At 41.7% G+C, this 19630-nt stretch overlaps 1 protein-coding gene across 1 annotated transcript in view; it reads left to right on the top strand.

The window, feature by feature from the left end:
* Nucleotides 1-19630, top strand: part of LOC137615251 (quinone oxidoreductase-like protein 2 homolog) — a 146767-nt gene that overhangs the window by 100771 nt on the left and 26366 nt on the right. Inside the window, exon 6 of the mRNA XM_068344972.1 lies at nt 8743-8841. Within this exon, the coding sequence (XP_068201073.1) occupies nt 8743-8841 (99 nt within the window). The remainder of the gene's footprint in view (nt 1-8742; nt 8842-19630) is intronic.

Here is a 19630-nt window from a genome sequence, read left to right as displayed (position 1 = left end):
CTGACCACTCCCTGTGACTGGCTCATAGTGAAATAGGCTCAACTGCTCATGAGGTTGACTATAGCTTTTGTGCCTTGTTGGAGTACTGGCCAACTAAAAATCCTAGATGCTGCTTCTTGGTAATACTCAGTAGTACAAAAGATTCTGGCTGTTCTTAGATGTCCAGAAATCCCAGTAATCGCTAGCCTTCCACAGTCAATCCTGGCGAAAAAACTGGTTTCTTCCTTGTGCTGCTCAGTTGGGAGCCGTGGCATGTTAGGGACAGCCCAGCTTTAAAGAGACTTAACTGTTGGTTTGGGAAAACTTATGTGAAGTTAGGAACAGAAAAGAATGAAAGTCACCCAGGATCAAGTGAATGCGGCAGCAGGTGGGTAACTACCAGCCACCCTCTCCCCCTTTTTACACTAGTGGTTACAAAACTAATAATTATAGAATTTATTAGCTGAGATTTCTAGACATATACGCATTAGACAATATCATAAAGAAATTGAGAATGAGTAAGAAACTGAAGTTAAAGCAAAAATGTGCAAGATGCCAAATAAGTAAATGGTGCGTAGACTTCAAAGAAGGGTGCACTGCAAACCTGCCCCGTAATAGTGTATTCCTCTTCTGTCAGCAAGAACAGGAAATAGAAAAATGGAAAAATGAAAACCAAGAACTAAGGAAACAATTGAAAGAGGTCATGTCAAAGTTCTAACTGTTAGCAATAAGGAATAAAGAAGTCATAGATGATGTTGTAGAAAATGGGATTAGTATCCAAGAAATACTAAATGAGATAAAATCAAGGACATAACCTAGAGAGGAAATTAAATACTAACAAAAACAGAGAGTTCATGAAACCCACTAGAGGAAGGGTAGCTAAGGCCAAGAAGACTAAACAACAGCCTAGGAATGTAATTAATACCAAAAACAGGAATGTAATTAATACCAAAAACAGGAATGTAATTAATACCAAAAACAGGAATGTAATTAATACCAAAAACAGGAATGTAATTAATACCAAAAACAGGTTGCCCCCCCCCCCCCTTAGCAGAGAAAGAGGAAGAAGAGATGTTGTTAATCGGAGATTCTATGGTAAAGGACCAAGGGGGAGCACTCCGGGCTCAAAAAGAGGAAAAAGGTCAGGTCCTATCCAAGTGCCAATGCACAGAAGATAGAAGAAGTGGTCAGTAAAACTATAACATAGAACAAGAAGGCCACTATTATTGTTCAGGTAACTGGCAATGACCTATTCCCAAGAAAGGATACTGCTGGCCAAACAGAACCTTTGGTTAAACAGCTAGAAAAAACTGTTGAAATGGCTAGAAACAAGACCAATAATACTATAGTCATAGGTATTCTTCCAAGACTCGGTGTCATCCACTTCACTCTCCGTAAGGCCATAGGGATAAACGAAAGGCTCAAGTCTACATGTCAGAAAAAGAATGTGAAATTTATAGATCTTTGGGATACTTTTTACTGCAAGAGAAAATTATACAGAAGAGACAGAATACACTTAAGTGAAGAAGGCAAGAGAGTATACGGAAACCAACTTAATCTCAGCGTGCACAATTACATAAACACGGTAGACCAAGAACAAACTAGACCCTTAGTAAATCCTCCAACAACAAATAGAGGAAATTTGGCAAAAAAACTTGGATAATGTAGATAAATGTAAAATTAAAACACTAGTAAATTAGGGAAACTAGCAAAGCCATGAAGGAAGAGAAAAAAGATAGAAAATTACCTCAGAGTGGCACAATTCAATGTTCAGTCAGTTAGAAACAAAATGGAAAACTTCAGAGCAATGATAGCTAGTGAGGAACTAGATGTCATAGGCATTACCGAGACCTGGATTAAAAAACAAAACAAAGGATTTTATTGGAGAATACGAAATCCCAGGTTTCAATACAGCAGTACAGCACCACTGACCATTTACGCATGAAGTTTTATCCAGTAAGTTTGAAGCATGATGCAACTCTTTGAGTCGCTGACTATTTGACAGATGGGGTAGCGTAATGCACGGTACATATCACGTTTTATACTAAAATTACTATAACACAGGATATGTACAGATTTTTACATCACTTTTTCATCACAATGTGATACTACACAAAAAGGACCAAAGCAGGAGATGCACACACGAGGAGAAACGATGTAAGACTGAGGCCTTGTGAACAAAAGATGGGGTATTGTACTGTGTGGAGAGAGGAAACGACGTAAAGCATGCTGACTGCTAAGAAGCGCTGTCAGTTTGAAATGTTTGGGTCGTGAGAGTACTTATTGCAAAACCGTGAATGTACAGTATTAGTTTTTTATTTAATAGGTTGTATGGTTCTCTTTATCGCTAACAATCAAAATCGCGAAGAAAGAACCCACGAATAAAAAGGGCTGACTGTATATAACAGGTCAATGCAATAAATGTTTCAAGGGAAAAATAAAAACAGCCATAGTTAACTGTAATGAACTTAAAAAAAGAAAAAGTCAGAGAACTTAGAGAAGGAATATATTTCAAGCTCAATAAGTTTTGTCATGTACATTAGTCATTTGGCTTTGTGGTTTCTCTTTACTGTTTTTCAAACTTAACATAGTAGGCCTAAGCTAAAGAAGTATTAATCACTTATATACCTGGTCCTGGTCTGACTTAACCCTTAAAATAAGGGACTGCAACATTTGTACAGACTGGACTCAAAATTGGTCTCTGGAAAGGATCTTTTTCTTATAGGAGACCTGCATGGTTGTTCAACTCAATTTTTCTCTTGATTTTTTCAAGGATCATAAGTAGATAGCTAAAATAAAAATGAAACTGAGGGCATAGAAAGATTACTAGATTTTAATAGTAAAGGTAAAGAACTAATATGTTGATGAAGAATATATAAGAAACCAGGACATTGGAAAAAAAACCTGCATTTTCCCCATAAAACCCACTTCCCCCCACCCAGTAAAACCCAGGTTTTTTTGTTTTTATAAAAAAACCCAACCTGGCTGGGTTTTTCTAAAAAAATCCAGGCTTTTTGCCAACCCTGTGAATCCCAGGGAGTTGAAGAGGCTCATCCAGTAGTTCAAGAAGATTACTTGTTGATAGTTCTAACTTCTTAATTATAGACATTATTGTTATTACTATTATTAGCCAAGCTACAACTCTAATTAGAGAAAAGCCGAAGGCTACAAGCCTAAAGGCTTCAACAGAGAAAGCAGCTGTGTTAGCAAAAGCAAGGGAGAAATAATGAATAATTATAAATAGGATATAAAAAGATAGAATATTGTATATTAAGATAAATAGCAATGGTTAACAGATGAATAGCAGATGAAGTATGAAATAAAACATGTCAACCTGTTTAGCAAAAAAAGCATTTGCACCAAGATTGAACTTTAAAAAAGTCCACTGTTGCAAGTATTTGGTTGGGAATACTGTTCAGTATTGAGGTTTATAAAAGAGAAGACTTAGGATTATAATTAATTCCATGGTTGGTATCAAGTAGTGATTGGTATAGTATGGGAATATGCAAATGCAAAGGATGTGAAGAATTATGATATATTTTATATAGCATGCAGGAGAGCTGATTGATCAACGGTGCCCGAGATTGTTATCCATATCAGTGATAAGGCATTTGATAGAATGAAAGAATTTCTCCAACAATTTAAGATGTGAGTCAGTTACTGAAAACCAGATAGAACAATGCTCAAAATATGGCAGAATAGATTACCTAAAACATTTCTTCAGGATAGACATGGCCTCAAATATATTGAAATAACTCAATACAGTATTGTTTTATGCTATTGAAGAAGAGACATTTGAGAACTATTTCTTAAAGGTGAATTTGTAATTGGGAATCACTCTTAGAATTTTAAATGAGCCCCATGTAATTAAAAAAAAAAACATTGTCAATGTAAAGATCCAGCTATACCTTGGCATTCTTATTAAACCTTTATATTAGCCACGTAAGGAAACATCTTGCTGGATTTTCTAATTATGATAGTCTTTTTGTTTGCATAATCAAGCTGAGTCTGCTAGATTAATGCATTTTTTGTACAGGCCATCCATACTAGACTTTTGTTTATTAGTGGGATAGTCACCAGTACCAGACTAGCAAATACCCAAACAAAAATTAGCTAGGACCATTTCACAGCATCTTTTGCTATTCTTTCTGTCTTCTGTTCTGAATTATGACCCTTTGCTCCCTCCAGTTTTTTCATCATTAGAGTCTGTGAGATTGGAAAATATCTCTACTGCTTTTGCCTTCAAAAATAATTTGAATTTGCCTGCTGTCTTGGCCATGAGGATTAATGTAAATTGGTTCAGTTCCATTAAGATTGCACCATATGTGGATGGGACATGGGCTCTTCTGTTGGCAGCCCTTATAAAAAGGGGTTGTAGACATTTGCATGAGTAGATGAGGATTCTTCTTACTGGAGAAAGGGGATAAAAACCATGCTGGATCGCCACAGGGAACACTGGAGACGGACAGGATGATTATGACATGAATGCAGCCACTTGAGCAATGTCTAGCTATGAGGGAGTTCGGAGTCGAAGTCTAGGGCCACTGGGTGTCACACATCCTTACATGCTGAACCCGACACCGCTTCGTTCTAGGAGATTTTTTTGCAAGGAGCTCCTCTCCAGATGAGCTCCATATAGTGACTATTAATGCCCATGACTTGACTGCAATCTTTGCAGAGGCATTCTAACTCCCCTGAGTAAGGGCAGGATCTAAAGGTTGGTCTTGGGTGCATCTAAATTATTACTAAGACAAGCAACTGTAGGATCATACCAGTAAAAAGGATAGCAAACTACTATCTGGTATTGTCTTAGGATTGGAAAGTAGCTTCTATAAGAAATTGCAGCTTAACTACTCTTGTGGTTAGTGTGGACACTTGGTGCAGCATTGATGTCGTACAAATCACTCATCAGAAATATGATGATAGAGACATACCAACAGTAGGTGGTAGGTTGGCCAGGGCACCAGCCACCCATTAAGATAATACCGCTAGGGAGTTATTGGGTTCTTTGACTAGCCAGACAGTACTACATTGGATTCTTCTCTCTGGTTACGGTTCATTTTCCCTTGACCTACACATACACCAAATAGTCTGGCCTATCCTTTCCATGTTCTCCTCTGTCCTCATACGCCTAGTAACACTGATCTTACCAAACAATACTTCTTCACTCAATGGGTTAACCATTGCACTGTAATTGTTCAGTGACTACTTTCCTCTTGGTAAGGGTAGAAGAAACCCTTAAGCTATGGTAAGCAGCTCTTTTAGAAGGGCACTCCAAAATCAAACCATTGTTCTCTAGTCTTGGGCAGTGCCATAGCCTCTGTATCATGGTCTTCCACTGTCTTTGGGTAGAGTTCTCTTGCTGGAGGTAACACTTAGTTATACTAATCTATCTTATTTCTCTTCCTCTTGTTTTTTCTTTTTATAGTTTATATATAAAAGATTTATTTTAATATTACTGTTCTTAAATATTTTAATTGTTCATTACTTCTCTCTTACTGTACATACATACATACATATACCAAGGCACTTCCCCCAATTTTGGGGGGTAGCTGACATCAACAAATGAAACAAAAACAAAAAGGGGACGAGTACTTTCTGCGTTCCTCCCAGCCTGGGACTCCACCAAGTTCAGCTGGTACTGCTAGGGTGCGACAGCCCACCCTCCCCCGTTATCCACCACAGATGAAGCTTTATAACGCTGAATCCCCTACTGCTGCTACCTCCGCGGTTATCTAAGGCACCGGAGGAAGCAGCAGGGCCTACCGGAACTGCGTCACAATCACTCGCCATTCATTCCTATTTCTAGCACGCTCTCTTTCCTCTCTCACATCTATCCTCCTATCACCCAGAGCTTTCTTCACTCCATCCATCCACCCAAACCTTGGCCTTCCTCTTGTACTTCTCCCATCAACTCTTGCATTCATCACCTTTTTTAGCAGACAGCCATTTTCCATTCTCTCAACATGGCCAAACCACCTCAACACATTCATATCCACTCTAGCTGCTAACTCATTTCTTACACCCGTTCTCACCCTCACCACTTCGTTCCTAACCCTATCTACTCGAGATACACCAGCCATACTCCTTAGACACTTCATCTCAATCACATTCAATTTCTGTCTCTCCATCACTTTCATTCCCCACAACTCCGATCCATACATCACAGTTGGTACAATCACTTTCTCATATAGAACTCTCTTTACATTCATGCCTAACCCTCTATTTTTTAGTACTCCCTTAACTGCCCACAACACTTTGCAACCTTCATTCACTCTCTGACGTACATCTGCTTCCACTCCACCATTTGCTGCAACAACAGAGCCCAAGTACTTAAACTGATCCACCTCCTCAAGTAACTCTCCATTCAACATGACATTCAGCCTTGCACCACCTTCCCTTCTCGTACATCTCATAACCTTTCTCTTACCCACATTAACTCTCAACTTCCTTCTCTCACACACCCTTCCAAATTCTGTCACTAATCGGCCAAGCTTCTCTTCTGTGTCTGCAACCAGTACAGTATCATCCGCAAACAACAACTGATTTACCTCCCATTCATGGTCATTCTCGTCCACCAGCTTTAATCCTCGTCCAAGCCTCAAGCATTCACCTCTCTCACCACTCCATCAACATACAAGTTAAACAACCACGGCGACATCACACATCCCTCTCACCAGAAACCAATCACTCACTCCATTTGCAACAACCTTCCACCAACTCCATATAACCTCATCACATTCCACATTGCTTCCCTATCAACTCTATCATACGCTTTCTCCAGATCCATAAACGCAACATACACCTCCTTACCTTTTGCTAATTATTTCTCGCATTTCTGCCTAACTGTAAAAATCTGATTCATACAACCCCTACCTCTTCTAAAACCACCCTGTACTTCTAAGACTGCATTCTCTGTTTTATCCTTAATCCTATTAATCATTACTCTACCATACACTTTCCCAACTACACTCAACAAACTAATACCTCTTGAATTACAACACTCATGCACATCTCCCTTACTCTTATATAGTGGTACAATACATGCACAAACCCAATCTACTGGTACCATTGACAACACAAAACACATATTAAACAATCTCACCAACCATTCAAGTACAGTCACACCCCCTTCCTTCAACATCTCAGCTTTCACACCATCCATACCAGATGCTTTTCCTACTCTCGTTTCATCTAGTGCTCTCCTCACTTCCTCTATTGTAATCTCTCTCTCATTCTCATCTCCCATCACTGGCACCTCAACACCTGGAACAGCAATTATATCTGCCTCCCTATTATCCTCAACATTTAGTAAACTTTCAAAATATTCCGCCCACCTTTTCCTTGCCTCCTCTCCTTTTAACAACCTTCCATTTCCATCTTTCACTGTCTCTTCAATTCTTGAGCCAGCCTTCTTTACTCTCTTCACTTCTTTCCAAAACTTCTTATTCTCTTCATAGTTTATTTGTTTCCTTATTTCCTTTTCTCACTGGGCTATTTTCCCTGTTGGAACTCTTGGGTTTATGACATCCTGCTTTTCCAACTAGGGTTGTAGCTTGGCAAGTAATAGTAATAACAATAACAGGATATTGAGATATTAGGGTATCTTTTAGGGAGTCATTTCTCTTCAGAATTGCCTACTCTTTCATCATGTTGATGTATAAATAAGGTCATGCTTTACAATCCCTTTCTACCTTAATGTTGAATTGATGGAACTTCAGAAGTTCACATTTTTTGTAAAATTTATTTTGTTGAACAGGTTGACATGAGTCTCATTTTATAGTTTATTTATGGCATATCTATTTTAACATTGTTTCTGATCTTGAAATATTTTGTTTGTTTTATTCATGACTTATGTTGTTTATTTGCTATTTTCTTATTACCTTTCCTACTGGGCTGTTTTCCTTGTTGGTGCCTATGAACTTGCAGCATTCTGTTTTTCCAACTAGGGTTGTAGCTTGGCTAGTAACAATAACGGATTAAGATACCTGTTCTTGTCAGATGTAACAAAAAATGGATGAACCATCCTGAATAATGCAATTATATTTTAAAAAGTTAACCTCTCAAACCTGATAAAAAAAAGTAATTTTTAGAACAGTTGTTGTATGTTTGAATCATGACCTTTATGTAAGTAGTTATCATATGAATATTGTATTGACCTTATATGTCTGTTTTTTTGAGGAAACTACACATGCCAGTTGAGTTTTTTAACGGTCCACAAAAATATTCTAAAGCATTTATTTTTGTAAATGAAGCTTTTTGCCTAGAGTAAAAAAAAAAGGAATTAGTGAAATGGGTATTTGATATCTTAAAAGCTTTTGAAATTATATTAAGTATACTGTACTGTAATTGGGATAGTTTTTATTGTGTGAATAACAATTAATCTATTGATTATTTATTCATTAGAATAAATAATTGATTCGATATACTGTACACAGGAAAAATAGTAAATCGGTCCTTAATGTATACTTTAGAATATTTTTTTGAAATTGCAAATTGACAAAGCTTTAAATGTAAAATCCTAAAGACTAATTAAATAAAAAAAATATATTTCATTGTCAGTTAAAGCTCTTCTTGCATATCAGCTGCCACATAGCTCTAAAACCATTGGCTAGAAATATCCCATTTAAAGGTTGAATATCACTAAACCAGTAAAGTGGCATTCAACATTTAACTTCCGTGTTTTCCAAGGAATGAAAATACTGTAGTCCATACCATCCAAGGGGGCTGAAGTGAACTGATAAGATATGTTCTCCATTATAGGTAATTGGTGTTTGTGGTACAGAAGACAAGGCTGATTTGGTGAGGAAAAAGGGTGCTTGGGCAGCTCTCAAATATAACAAGAAGCACATTAATTCTAAGGTTAGTATTAATACAGTAATGGTTAAAGGTCGCAAATAAAGAACAGAGTTTAGTGGCAGCTCATTCTACTGACCCGGAGTGTCCAAAAGGCCGAACATATATACTCATACCTGTATAATGCCCCTTTCCACTCAAACTAGGACCAGGAAAGGGCAGGCAATGGGTGCTGATGACTTGAAGCAGGCATGTGCATAGTAAAGCTGTATTTGCCGGGATATCCATCAAGCTTGAGCTTGGAAATCACTGACTGTAATATTTTCAGTTCAGTAGTATAGTGCATAAGGACACTAAAAAATGATTTCAAAGAATTTGTATTGAGTCAACTTTCAACTTAATATTGGGGAATAATTATTGATATTTTGATGTTTACCTTAACATAGCGAGATCTGGAAACATTTGGGTCCACCTTTTTTTTGTTTTTCCTTTACTGATATGTATGCTAGAGAAATTACAGTTTACTTTTTTGGGCTCAAGCCATGTCGTCCTGATGGAAGGTTCTTTCAGTAGCTTCCTAGGGTATATTCAACTACAGTGGATATTCCCAGAGAATTAAACTAAAGGTTATCACAGAATTCTAACTTCTGGTGCGAGTACCCTAAAGGTTTCCCTCTAGGATATCGTATATCAACAGGGGATGCATATATGAATACGCCACATAGCTATGTACACCCCATATAGAGTTAACACTTCGATATGGAAAGGGGGCTGAGTAACTGAGGAGCCGTTCCAAAGTTACTCTCATCTGTGGCTACTTTTGGTACTCGAGACGTAAACAAACGGGCACCATTGCTAAATGACGTCACGTCCGTCCTCATCCTTTCGCCTGTAACTTCTACACTAAGTCGGATTTTTCCCAAGTGCCTCTTTTATCTGCTTACATCGCCATAATGTCGCAGCCTTCAGCCTCGCCTTCTTCTGGAAAGTTGAGTACCAGGTCCTAGTATTGTTTAAATAAGCTCTGGCCGTAAAGTAACTTCTATTTTTCCTAAAATATTGTTTGTTCCGTAACCGAAATACAAACCACGCTATTTACATTGGGTATTACTTTCGGCGTAGCTGAAATGATGAGCCATTAGATTTTAACGAGGGTTTCCTACCCCGCGCTAGTTAGCAGGGGTAGGGGGAGGGGTAGCTTGCTACCCCTCCCCCCCTCACACACCGGTGAAATATGGATCAGATACTTCATCCCTTCCTAACGGACCAGCCCAGGAGAGCCAAGGACTGGCAGAGATTGGTGGGCCACCTCGTGTCATTGGAGAAGTTGGTTCCCCAGGGGAGGCTCAAATTCAGGGGAGTTCAATGGAACCTGAAGGAGCGCTGGACCCAGGGGCACTCCCCGCACAGAATAGTCCCAGTATTCCCGGAGACAAAGGAAGTCCTGAAGTGGTGGCACGACAGGACAAACAACCTCAAAGAAATGCCCGTCGCAATCGATCCTCCGGAGATGCTGTTGTTCAGGGACGCATCAAAGGAGGGTTGGGGAGCCCACGTTCTTGACGAGTCAGCTAAAGGAAAATGGTCCCTCGCGGAGAAGAGCCGTCACATAAACGTGCTAGAGCTGATGGCCGTGCAAAGGGCATGCCGAAAATTTGTCCATCTACTCCGGGGAAACACCGTGGCTCCGATGTGCGACAACGCCACGGTGGTGGCCTACGTGAAGAAACAAGGACTGAAGTCGAAGGAGCTGTGCAGTCTCACGACTCAGTTCCTGGAATGGGGGGTGGAGGAACAGATCGAAGTCACAGCCAGGTTCATTCCGGGAAAGAAGAACATTCTAGCCGACGGCCTCAGCAGGATGGGCCAAGTAGTAGGGTCGGAGTGGTCCTTGCACCCGACAGTGGCCTGGACGGTCATCCTGAAGTGGGGCTCGCCGGTGATAGACCTCTTTGCCACGAGGCTAAATGCTCAGCTCCCCGTGTTTTGTTCTCCTGTGCCAGACCCAGCAGCAGCATTCAAGGATGCCTTTCAATACCCTTGGGACAATCGCGACGTGTATGCTTTCCCGCCCTTCGGGATGCTCAGACAAGTTCTCAACAGAGTGAGGAGGACGAACAACCTATGGATAACTTTGGTAGCGCCCTGGTGGCTGGAGAGAGAATGGTTCGCGGACCTAAAAGAACTGGCGCGCCTTCCTCCTTGGCCCCTTCCAGACAGGCCAGACCTCCTCCGGCAACCACACTTCCAAAGGTTTCACGAAAACCCTCAGTCCCTCCGCCTACACTCGTGGAGGTTATCGAGCGTCTCCTGAAGAGGGAAGGATACTTGTCGAAGACCGCAACAAGGATGTCGGGGTACCTAAGATGATCCTCGGTCGCAGTATACCAAGCAAAGTGGGCCACCTTTACTAAATGGTGCGCCTCACAGAACATCAAGCCATTGGAGGCCTCCATTCACGAGATAGCCGACTTCCTGGTCTATATGAGAGACGATGTGGGTACGTCCATCCCAGCCATCAAGGGAGTCCGGGCGGCGCTGGGACAAGTCTTCCTCCTGAAAGGCATTGATCTAGGAGCCTCTAGACAAATCTCGATGCTCATCAGGAGTTTTGAACAGTCGTGTTCCCCCCAGGCCTCGAGGGTGCCCCAGGGGGATGTGGCTAGAGTGCTGAAAGTTCTGTCAGAGCCACCCTTCGAACCTCTCAAGGATATTCTGCACAAAGAGCTACCCTCAAAACGGTCTTCCTGTTAGCCCTTGCGTCGGCTAAGAGAGTAAGTGAGCTCCACGGGCTGTCATATGAGATCTCGCACTCGAAGGGCTGGCGGGAAGCAACTTTCAGATTCTTACCTAACTTTGTAGCCAAGACTCAGAACCCAGCTTACTGGGACCCTAGGTTTGAGGGGTTCTCAGTGCCAGCGATTCCGCGTTCGGACAACCCGAGGGACTTGTTACTGTGCCCAGTCAGAGCAGTGCATAAGTACCTAGAAAGAACTTCTAGGCTTCAGCCTGGAATCAAGAGTCTGTTCGTCTCCTCAGGGCTAGTGAAGAAGCCAGTGTCCAAGAATACGGTCTCTTTCTGGTTACGGCAGGTAATTAAGAGAGCCTACGACAGCTCTGGAGTCTCCCTTCTGGAAAAGCTTAGACCCCATAATATTAGGGCCTGAGTACCTCTCTGGCCTTCGAGAGGAGCATGGCGGTGGGCCGGATCTTAAGGGCAGGCACTTGGTCAAGGCAGTCCACCTTTACGGCTCACTACCTAAAGGACTGTTCTAGAAAATCTTTGGACAGCTTCTCTCTTGGTCCCGTCATTTCTGCGCTCCAGAAGATTTAAAGGCGTAGCCCCGGGAAGCCGTGGGCGGTAAGTCCAAGAGACACAGGTTCCTTCCTTACCTTTCCCCCCAATATCAACCTTCCCCTCCATTACCCTTGATCCCTTCACCTACCATGGGGAACACGTTCAGTGGATGCATACGTCTCCGAAGACTCTTACAGAGGTGAGTTACTTAGACACTAAGTTAGTTTTTTGCGTAGTTTTCCCTAGTTTCTCGTTTCTCTTTTTGGGTCAGTAGAACCTAGTCTCCTATCTAGGTTTGTTTTTCCCTTCTCCAGAGGGTCTCTCGATCCAAAAGGCCACTCCCACCTCCTAAAGTATAAGTCTCCTAAGAAAGTAGTTCGAGGTAAGTACTCCGTGTAGGAACAAATCACAAATTTTAAGTAATTTGTATTTTTCCTAACAGTACTTACCTCGAACTACTTTCGGGTTATGGCCCACCTATCCTGCCCCGAGTGCCTTACAGGACCTTTGGAACCTTATCTATCATAAACTTACTGGAGGTCGAGACCTGGCCGAGCATGCTCTCTGACCCCGGGCCGCCTCATGGCGCGTATTCCTCCGCCTGAGGTACCCACTATAGAAAACGGAGATAGGGGAAACTACACAAAATTCTGGTCGGTTGGAAGGAGATCCCAGACACTCCTAAGAAAGTAGTTCGAGGTAAGTACTGTTAGGAATAATACAAATTACTTAAAATTTGTGATTTTTTTGAAAATATAAGGCACACACTATTAATGTCATACAATTGTTTCTTTTTTAGTTTATCATTGTTAATATGAAAGTGATCATCATCAATTCTGCTGCTTAAGGTTATGGTCTCTTCCTTATAAAGGTACAATACAATGGTTATCTTCTGGTATTTAAGAGCTTAATCTGCTTTTAGGGATAAGCTGATTGGTTTCCTCCCTCAGAGGATGAGATGTCCACAGTATTTGAGTTTGACACGAAGTATTCTGTAAAGACCCTGGTCCTATGACCAAATAACTTTTGCACGAGTATAGATACATATTAAACAAGGCTGTGTAGTAGATTTCACAAAGAGGTAATCAAGGAAACAATGTGAAATTTGAGACCCAACAAACCCAAAGTAGCTAAAGTTCCTATCTCCTGTCATTACTTCCCAAATACCATTCAAGCTGCACTTTCTAAAACACAAGTAAACACAACCAAGAGACCTATACTTTTCCTATACAAGTGTCGTTTGTAATGTGCAAATCTTAGAGTGAGTTAGCTTCTACAGAAGATCTGTGTTGTTCAGTATATTAAAAACAAAATAGATGAAAGTACAATTGCCTTTGAAAACCACGTAATGTATTATGCATGCAATAGAATTTCCTTATTGAAAGAAACTCCCGAATGTGATTAAATTTGACGGGACTGAATATTATTGCGAATTGGCCTGGCTGTGATGGAATGATGCTTTTGGAGAATCTGTCTATTCTTCCAATAAATTTGTAGGAGGAGGACAATTCTGTGCTGTACACACATACATACTGAGATTGGCTTTAGGAATATAGTAAACTTTATTGAACCTTTGTGAGTGGTTTTTTCACTGAATGTGTGGCTTACTGAGTAACCTGTTCTTGAGGATTTAGTATTGATATGGGAGTGTCCTAACAGGTGAACAGTTTATTTTTTTGTCAAATCATTGTTGATTCTAGTTATTGTGAGATTGAAGTGTAGAGGGATATTTTTTCTTACAATATAAATTTGATATTGAAATTGTAGTTTCATATATTCATGAAATTGTCAACCTACTTTTTTACCATTTTGGTAATAAAATAATTTTTTTAATCTTTTCTCGATACACTTCCTCCCAAAGGGCGTTTTACATCCCAACCTGCATAAATTCATTATGTTGCTCTTTTCCTCTCCTAATGTTCAAATAACTTGAAATACAGTAAAGAAACCTCCTACCTAGAAAGCATACTGCTCATCTTTATTTAGGACTCTGTGCATAGCACTGTGGAGAGAGACATTATAACTCAAGAAAATATTATAGAGAAATTCTGAGGTTCTAGCTAGATCCCCTTGCCCAGTATAAAATCAAGGGGTGGTTCCTAGTGCCCAGTTCTTCTTGAATGTTTACCTTTCACCCAGATTTCTAATGCTGCTAAACATATATAGCATGGTGTAAGAGTGGATAGTAAGCAGGAATTAATCCATGAATTTTAAAATGTGAGCCATGTAATGTGCCACTCTGCCTCGTACCTCTGGGCATTCCACCATTTTTTTTTTTTTTTTTTTTTTTGTAGGGAAAAGTTGGAGTGTGGTCGGCATTTGGACTCTAGGCAGTCTGCCTGCTATGCCTGGTCACTACAGGGTCAGCCTTCTTTGCCCTCCTACAGTTCTACCTGTTTTGATGAGCGACAACACTACGGTAATAGCTTACATAGCAAGCAAGGCGGTACCTTTTCGTAGCCCCTATGCCATCTGTCAGTAGAAATACTCAGATGGGTGGAAAATAACTCGGTGGCCCAGTCTGCTTGCTTAATTCCAGGCATGGAATGTGCTTGCAGACAATCTGAGCAGAGTGAATCAGATAGTGGGCTCCGAGGGGTCTTTGAATCATCTAGTAGCCAACAAAGTCCTGACTTTGTGTGGGTTCCATGACTGTTGACCTGTTCGTGACAGACTGCTCCCCAGCCCTGGACCCCCAGGCTCTATGACAAGATGCATTCCAATAACGGTGGGACAATATTGATGTTTACGTTTTTCCCCAGTTCTGTCTGATAAGAAAGATCCTCAACGAAGTCAGAATAAGCGAGAACTTATCAATGACTCTGATAGCTCTGCTATGGCATCACGCAGAATGGTTCTCGGACCTTCTTCAGCTCCTGACGATTCCAAGGAAATTTCCTCCACGACACGATCTACTCTAACAACCACATACAATCAACTTCCTTAAAGCTGTAGCTTCGTTTTGACTTCACGGCTAGAAACGGTCTAGCATATCCTCACTCTTTTCGTAACGAGTTGCGAAAAGGATGTCTGGACTCCTCAAGTGCTCTTCAGCCTCAGTTTACCAAGCAGGCTAAGTGGTCTGTTTTCTGTAGTCTGTGTCGTGGAAGGGGTATCACCCCCCTCCATGCCTCTATTCCAACAATAGCGGAGTTCCTTGTTTACCTTCGGGAAGAAATGCTTCTCTCGGTTTCGGCAGTCAAAGGCTACAACTTAAACTGAAGAGAGTTGATATTTCCTCCTCATTGGAACTTTCTCTCCTCATAGAAAAGTATGAGATTACTTGTCCCCAGTCGGAGGTTAGACCTCCTCCTTGGAACGGGATTCGGGTCCTTCAGTCCCCTATGGTCCCACTACAAACCATCAGGCTAGGCAACAGATCGCCACCTTACCCTGAATACAGTGTTTCTACTCGCTTTGGCTCCAGCCAAGAGCGTCGGCGAACTGCATGGTCTATCATATGACATCTCCCATTCAAGGGGATGGGGAGAGGTAATACTGTACTCTGCTTTGTCCCTGAGTTTATTGCTAAGACTCAAAATCAGGGGGTATTGGACCCTAGATTTGGTCCCTTTAGGATCAAGATTCTTCGTTCTGTAGCCGAAGATCCAGACCAACTGGTACTTTGCCCAGTGAGGAGTCTTAGGGGTCACTTTAAAAGAACAGCAGCAGCTCGTCCCCATGTGTCGGCACTTGTCAGTACAGGGAAAGTCAAGAGGAGGGTCACAAAAAACACCATCTCGTCATGGATTTGCAAGTTCCTTGACCTTGCACTTAATCCTAACCCTCCTCCACCACTTCAACCCAGAGCTCATGACTTCAGAGGCATGCAATGTCACTGACGTTAAAGAAAAATTACTCTGTGGCATAGGTACTGCAAGCGTGCGTTTGGAAGTATCAGACAACCTTCTCCGCCCACTGCATGCATGATGTAACCCTCAGGACCATGCAAATGTTTTCTATTGGTCCTGTGGTGGCTGCACAGTAAGTGGTCTAAACACCTGAAGCTCCTTGATGGACAAGTATCAGAGGGTTGAGGGCTGAAGTTACCTTTGTTAGTCTGGGGTGAATGAGTAGAATGATGGGCTGCTTTCTTTCTTTCACCTTCTCCTCCTCTTGGGAATCAGCACCACGTTACTCAGCACAGCCTCTCTGCAGGTAAGATTCATTTCCCTTGTGTAACCTAAGTATGAAAATAATGTAATACTTGTTGCATCCCCAACACCTGTAGTGAGGGGTTGATTGTGTAAAGTCTTAATACTCTCAGATTCCTATGACTTGAGATCCTCTTACTAGACCAGCCACATTGCCAATTTCACAAACACCTAGCTTGCGCAGGCCCTTAAGTCCCGTGCAGAGACAATTTTAGCTAGGTGGAGGGTTCCTATTGCTTACGATCTATATCGTAGGAGAGAGAACCCCGGGTCAAATGCCAAGAGCCAGGTGGTATGGACTTCCCCCTCCTAAGAGGTAAGTCATCCCCTATAAATGGCGAAGAGTCTATGTAGAGTGATGCAACAAATGATAAATATGGAAGTAATTTGTATTTTTCATAGTGATACAAACCTGGAGCTATTTATACAAATTGGCGTGCCAGCCCTATCCCCCTAGAAAGTTCTGCCTGCAGGCAAAGTGGGCGCTCAGCCCAAGTGTGTGTGTGAGCGCGGTAACCAGCTTCTCCCACCTCTCCCGCTAACTAGCAGAGCGGTTGCGGTAGTTATCCCTCACTAAAAATCTTATGGCTCATTTTTTAGCTTCGCCGAAAGTAATATCCCCTATAAATAGCTCTAGGTTTGTATCCTTAGAAAAAATACATCATTTTATGAATAGTACTTACCTGGCAGTTATATATATATAGCTGATATCTCTAAAATCGGCAGAATTTTTCAAAACGAGGCAACGCCTTGTGGTGGTTGGGAGGTAGGTGGTAACAGCCGTCATAGGGTGGTCCAAGGAATCATTCCCGTGTCCAAGACTTCAGTTCATCTCTGCCGGCTGGATCGAAAACATCGTCGGTCCACCATTGAGAGTTTTTCGAATCATTTTCCCTTCTTCGCTTTTTTGGACTTCGTTTGGTGAAGTACACTGATTTAGGGTTTTGGCAATCGTGTTTTATTATTATTATTTACTTTGTTTATCATGAGTGATAACTTAATTTTCGTGTTTGTGCGAGTGATGTATGCAAGGTGAGGTTACCGAAAGTGTCGGTTGATCCTCACAGTTTGTATGCAGAGGTTTTATTTGTGCGCTATATTTTAGGTGCAAAGTTTTTAATCCTGATGACGGAAATACGTTCCGGTAACTCTATGACGTCACAGTCGTGCGACTTAATCTTCATGTATGTCTTGCAAATTCTCTTTATTTGTTTTATGTAAAAATGGGAGGAATTCCACTTATATAAGTTTTTTTTTTTTTTTAACTTTTAATGTAAAATTTTAAAGAAATGTTTGTCCATTTGGTATTCGTTCTTTAAATCATCGATCTAATTTCATAAATTAAATAGAACTAGCGTATGGTTAATTTACGCTGTTACTCGTTACTATCGGTGCAGTCGCAACATGCCTTGGTAACGTTCTTTTCGATATGGGAATTAAAGTGTTGGCTATTATATGGGAATTCTAGTTTTAGTAGCATTTTCATTTATATGTTCCTATTGTTTACATTTATATATATAGATACGTTATTGCTATATCTGTTCTTTTTATCATTACAACTCGCTTGTTTTTGTAAACCCTTTGAATTAATTGTGGATTAATTTTGTTTTCCCTTTTTCTGTTCATTTTAATCTTTAACGTATAACTTTCCCGGCGTTTGTTTGTAACTACCGGGTAGGTATTTATGACATTTAATTTTACCGGTGGTTATATGTAACTACCGGGTGAGTGTGTTCAACATCTATTTTTAATCTCAACTCTTGCCCGGTGGTTTTTTTTCTTTTTGTGACCGCCGGGTAAGTATGTTTGAAAGTTTATTTTATTTTGGAAATGTCAGTTTAATATTTTATAAAAATATTTTGTTACAGTTTATATAGCAAGTACTAAGAGACGATTTTGCTTTCTCATTCAAGCCCGTGGCAGAAGAATAAGTTCTCTCACAACGGGCAGGACTAATTATGGTTTTTTGTGTAAGAGTTTAATAGTGCAAGTTTCAGTGCTAAATTAGGCATTGGATTCTTTCAGCACAGTGGACGTCGTTTTCCTAGCCGTAGACCTCTTCCAAGCTCCCCGGCCCATAGGAGAAGGAACGTCGATCGGCGAAAGGAAATGAGAGGCGTTAGCTCACGAGCAAACGCCCTCGCGAGCGTTCCTGTTAACGTTCCCAAGAATGCTCGCCCTTGCCATGGGAAAGCAAAGAGCGTTGAACTTTTAAGATTCTTACACTGCTTTTAGAGTTTTGCATTGCATCACTTTTGATTTTAATGGCAATACTTTAAGTCATAGATATTAGCTGATAATATCAATGCTTACAAACCATTATTGACTCGGTTTTTGTCCCAGAGCGCCAGTCGGCCTTATGAACCCTCTGGTCGGAACCGAACGCGCCGAGCGGCATAATGAATATCATTTTGCCTTAACGCTCGGCGCTAAGTCTTTCAGGACTAATGCAGCCTCGTCTTTCAGAGCGAATGCTGCCTCGTCTTTCAGAGCGAATGCAGCCTCGTCTTTCAGGGCAAATGCAGCCTCGTCTTTCAGGGCGAATGCAGCCTCGTCTTTCAGGACGAATGCTGCCTCGTCTTTCAGGACGAATGCTGCCTCGTCTTTCAGGACTAATGCAGCCTCGTCTTTCAGGGCGAATGCTGCCTGTCTTTCAGGACGAATGCAGCCTCGTCTTTCAGGGCGAATGCAGCCTCGTCTTTCAGGGCGAATGCAGCCTCGTCTTTCAGGGCGAATGCAGCCTCGTCTTTCAGGGCGAATGCTGCCTCGTCTTTCAGGACGAATGCAGCCTCGTCTTTCAGGGCGAATGCTGCCTCGTCTTTCAGGACGAATGCAGCCTCGTCTTTCAGGGCGAATGCTGCCTCGTCTTTCAGGACGAATGCAGCCTCGTCTTTCAGGGCGAATGCTGCCTCGTCTTTCAGGACGAATGCAGCCTCGTCTTTCAGGGCAAATGCAGCCTCGTCTTTCAGGGCGAATGCAGCCTCGTCTTTCAGGGCGAATGCAGCCTCGTCTTTCGGGACGAATGCAGCCTCGTCTTTCGTGGCGAGGGCAGCCTCGTCTTTCGGGACGAGGGCAGCCTCGTCTTTCGGGACGAGGGCAGCCTCGTCTTTCGGGACGAGGGCAGCCTCGTCTTTCGGGACGAGGGCAGCCTCGTCTTTCGGGACGAGGGCAGCCTCGTCTTTCGGGACGAGGGCAGCCTCGTCTTTCAGGATGATAGGACGATCGCCGCCTTGTCCTTTCAGGGCGACGCCATGTCTTATAAGATCTTTGTCAAGGATGATTTTAGTGATCACTTTTTCTCCTGTTGAATTGTTTGAGGTTAACAGAAGGAGAGGATCCTAAGTTCTGTTGCTCCATGTTCCCCACCCTCTGAGTTTTCACGTGGTCATTAATGGAGCTTTAA

Source organism: Palaemon carinicauda, chromosome 21, assembly GCF_036898095.1.
Source record: "Palaemon carinicauda isolate YSFRI2023 chromosome 21, ASM3689809v2, whole genome shotgun sequence".
Classification (NCBI taxonomy): Eukaryota; Metazoa; Arthropoda; class Malacostraca; order Decapoda; family Palaemonidae; genus Palaemon; species Palaemon carinicauda.
This window is presented reverse-complemented; position numbering and strand designations above follow the sequence as displayed.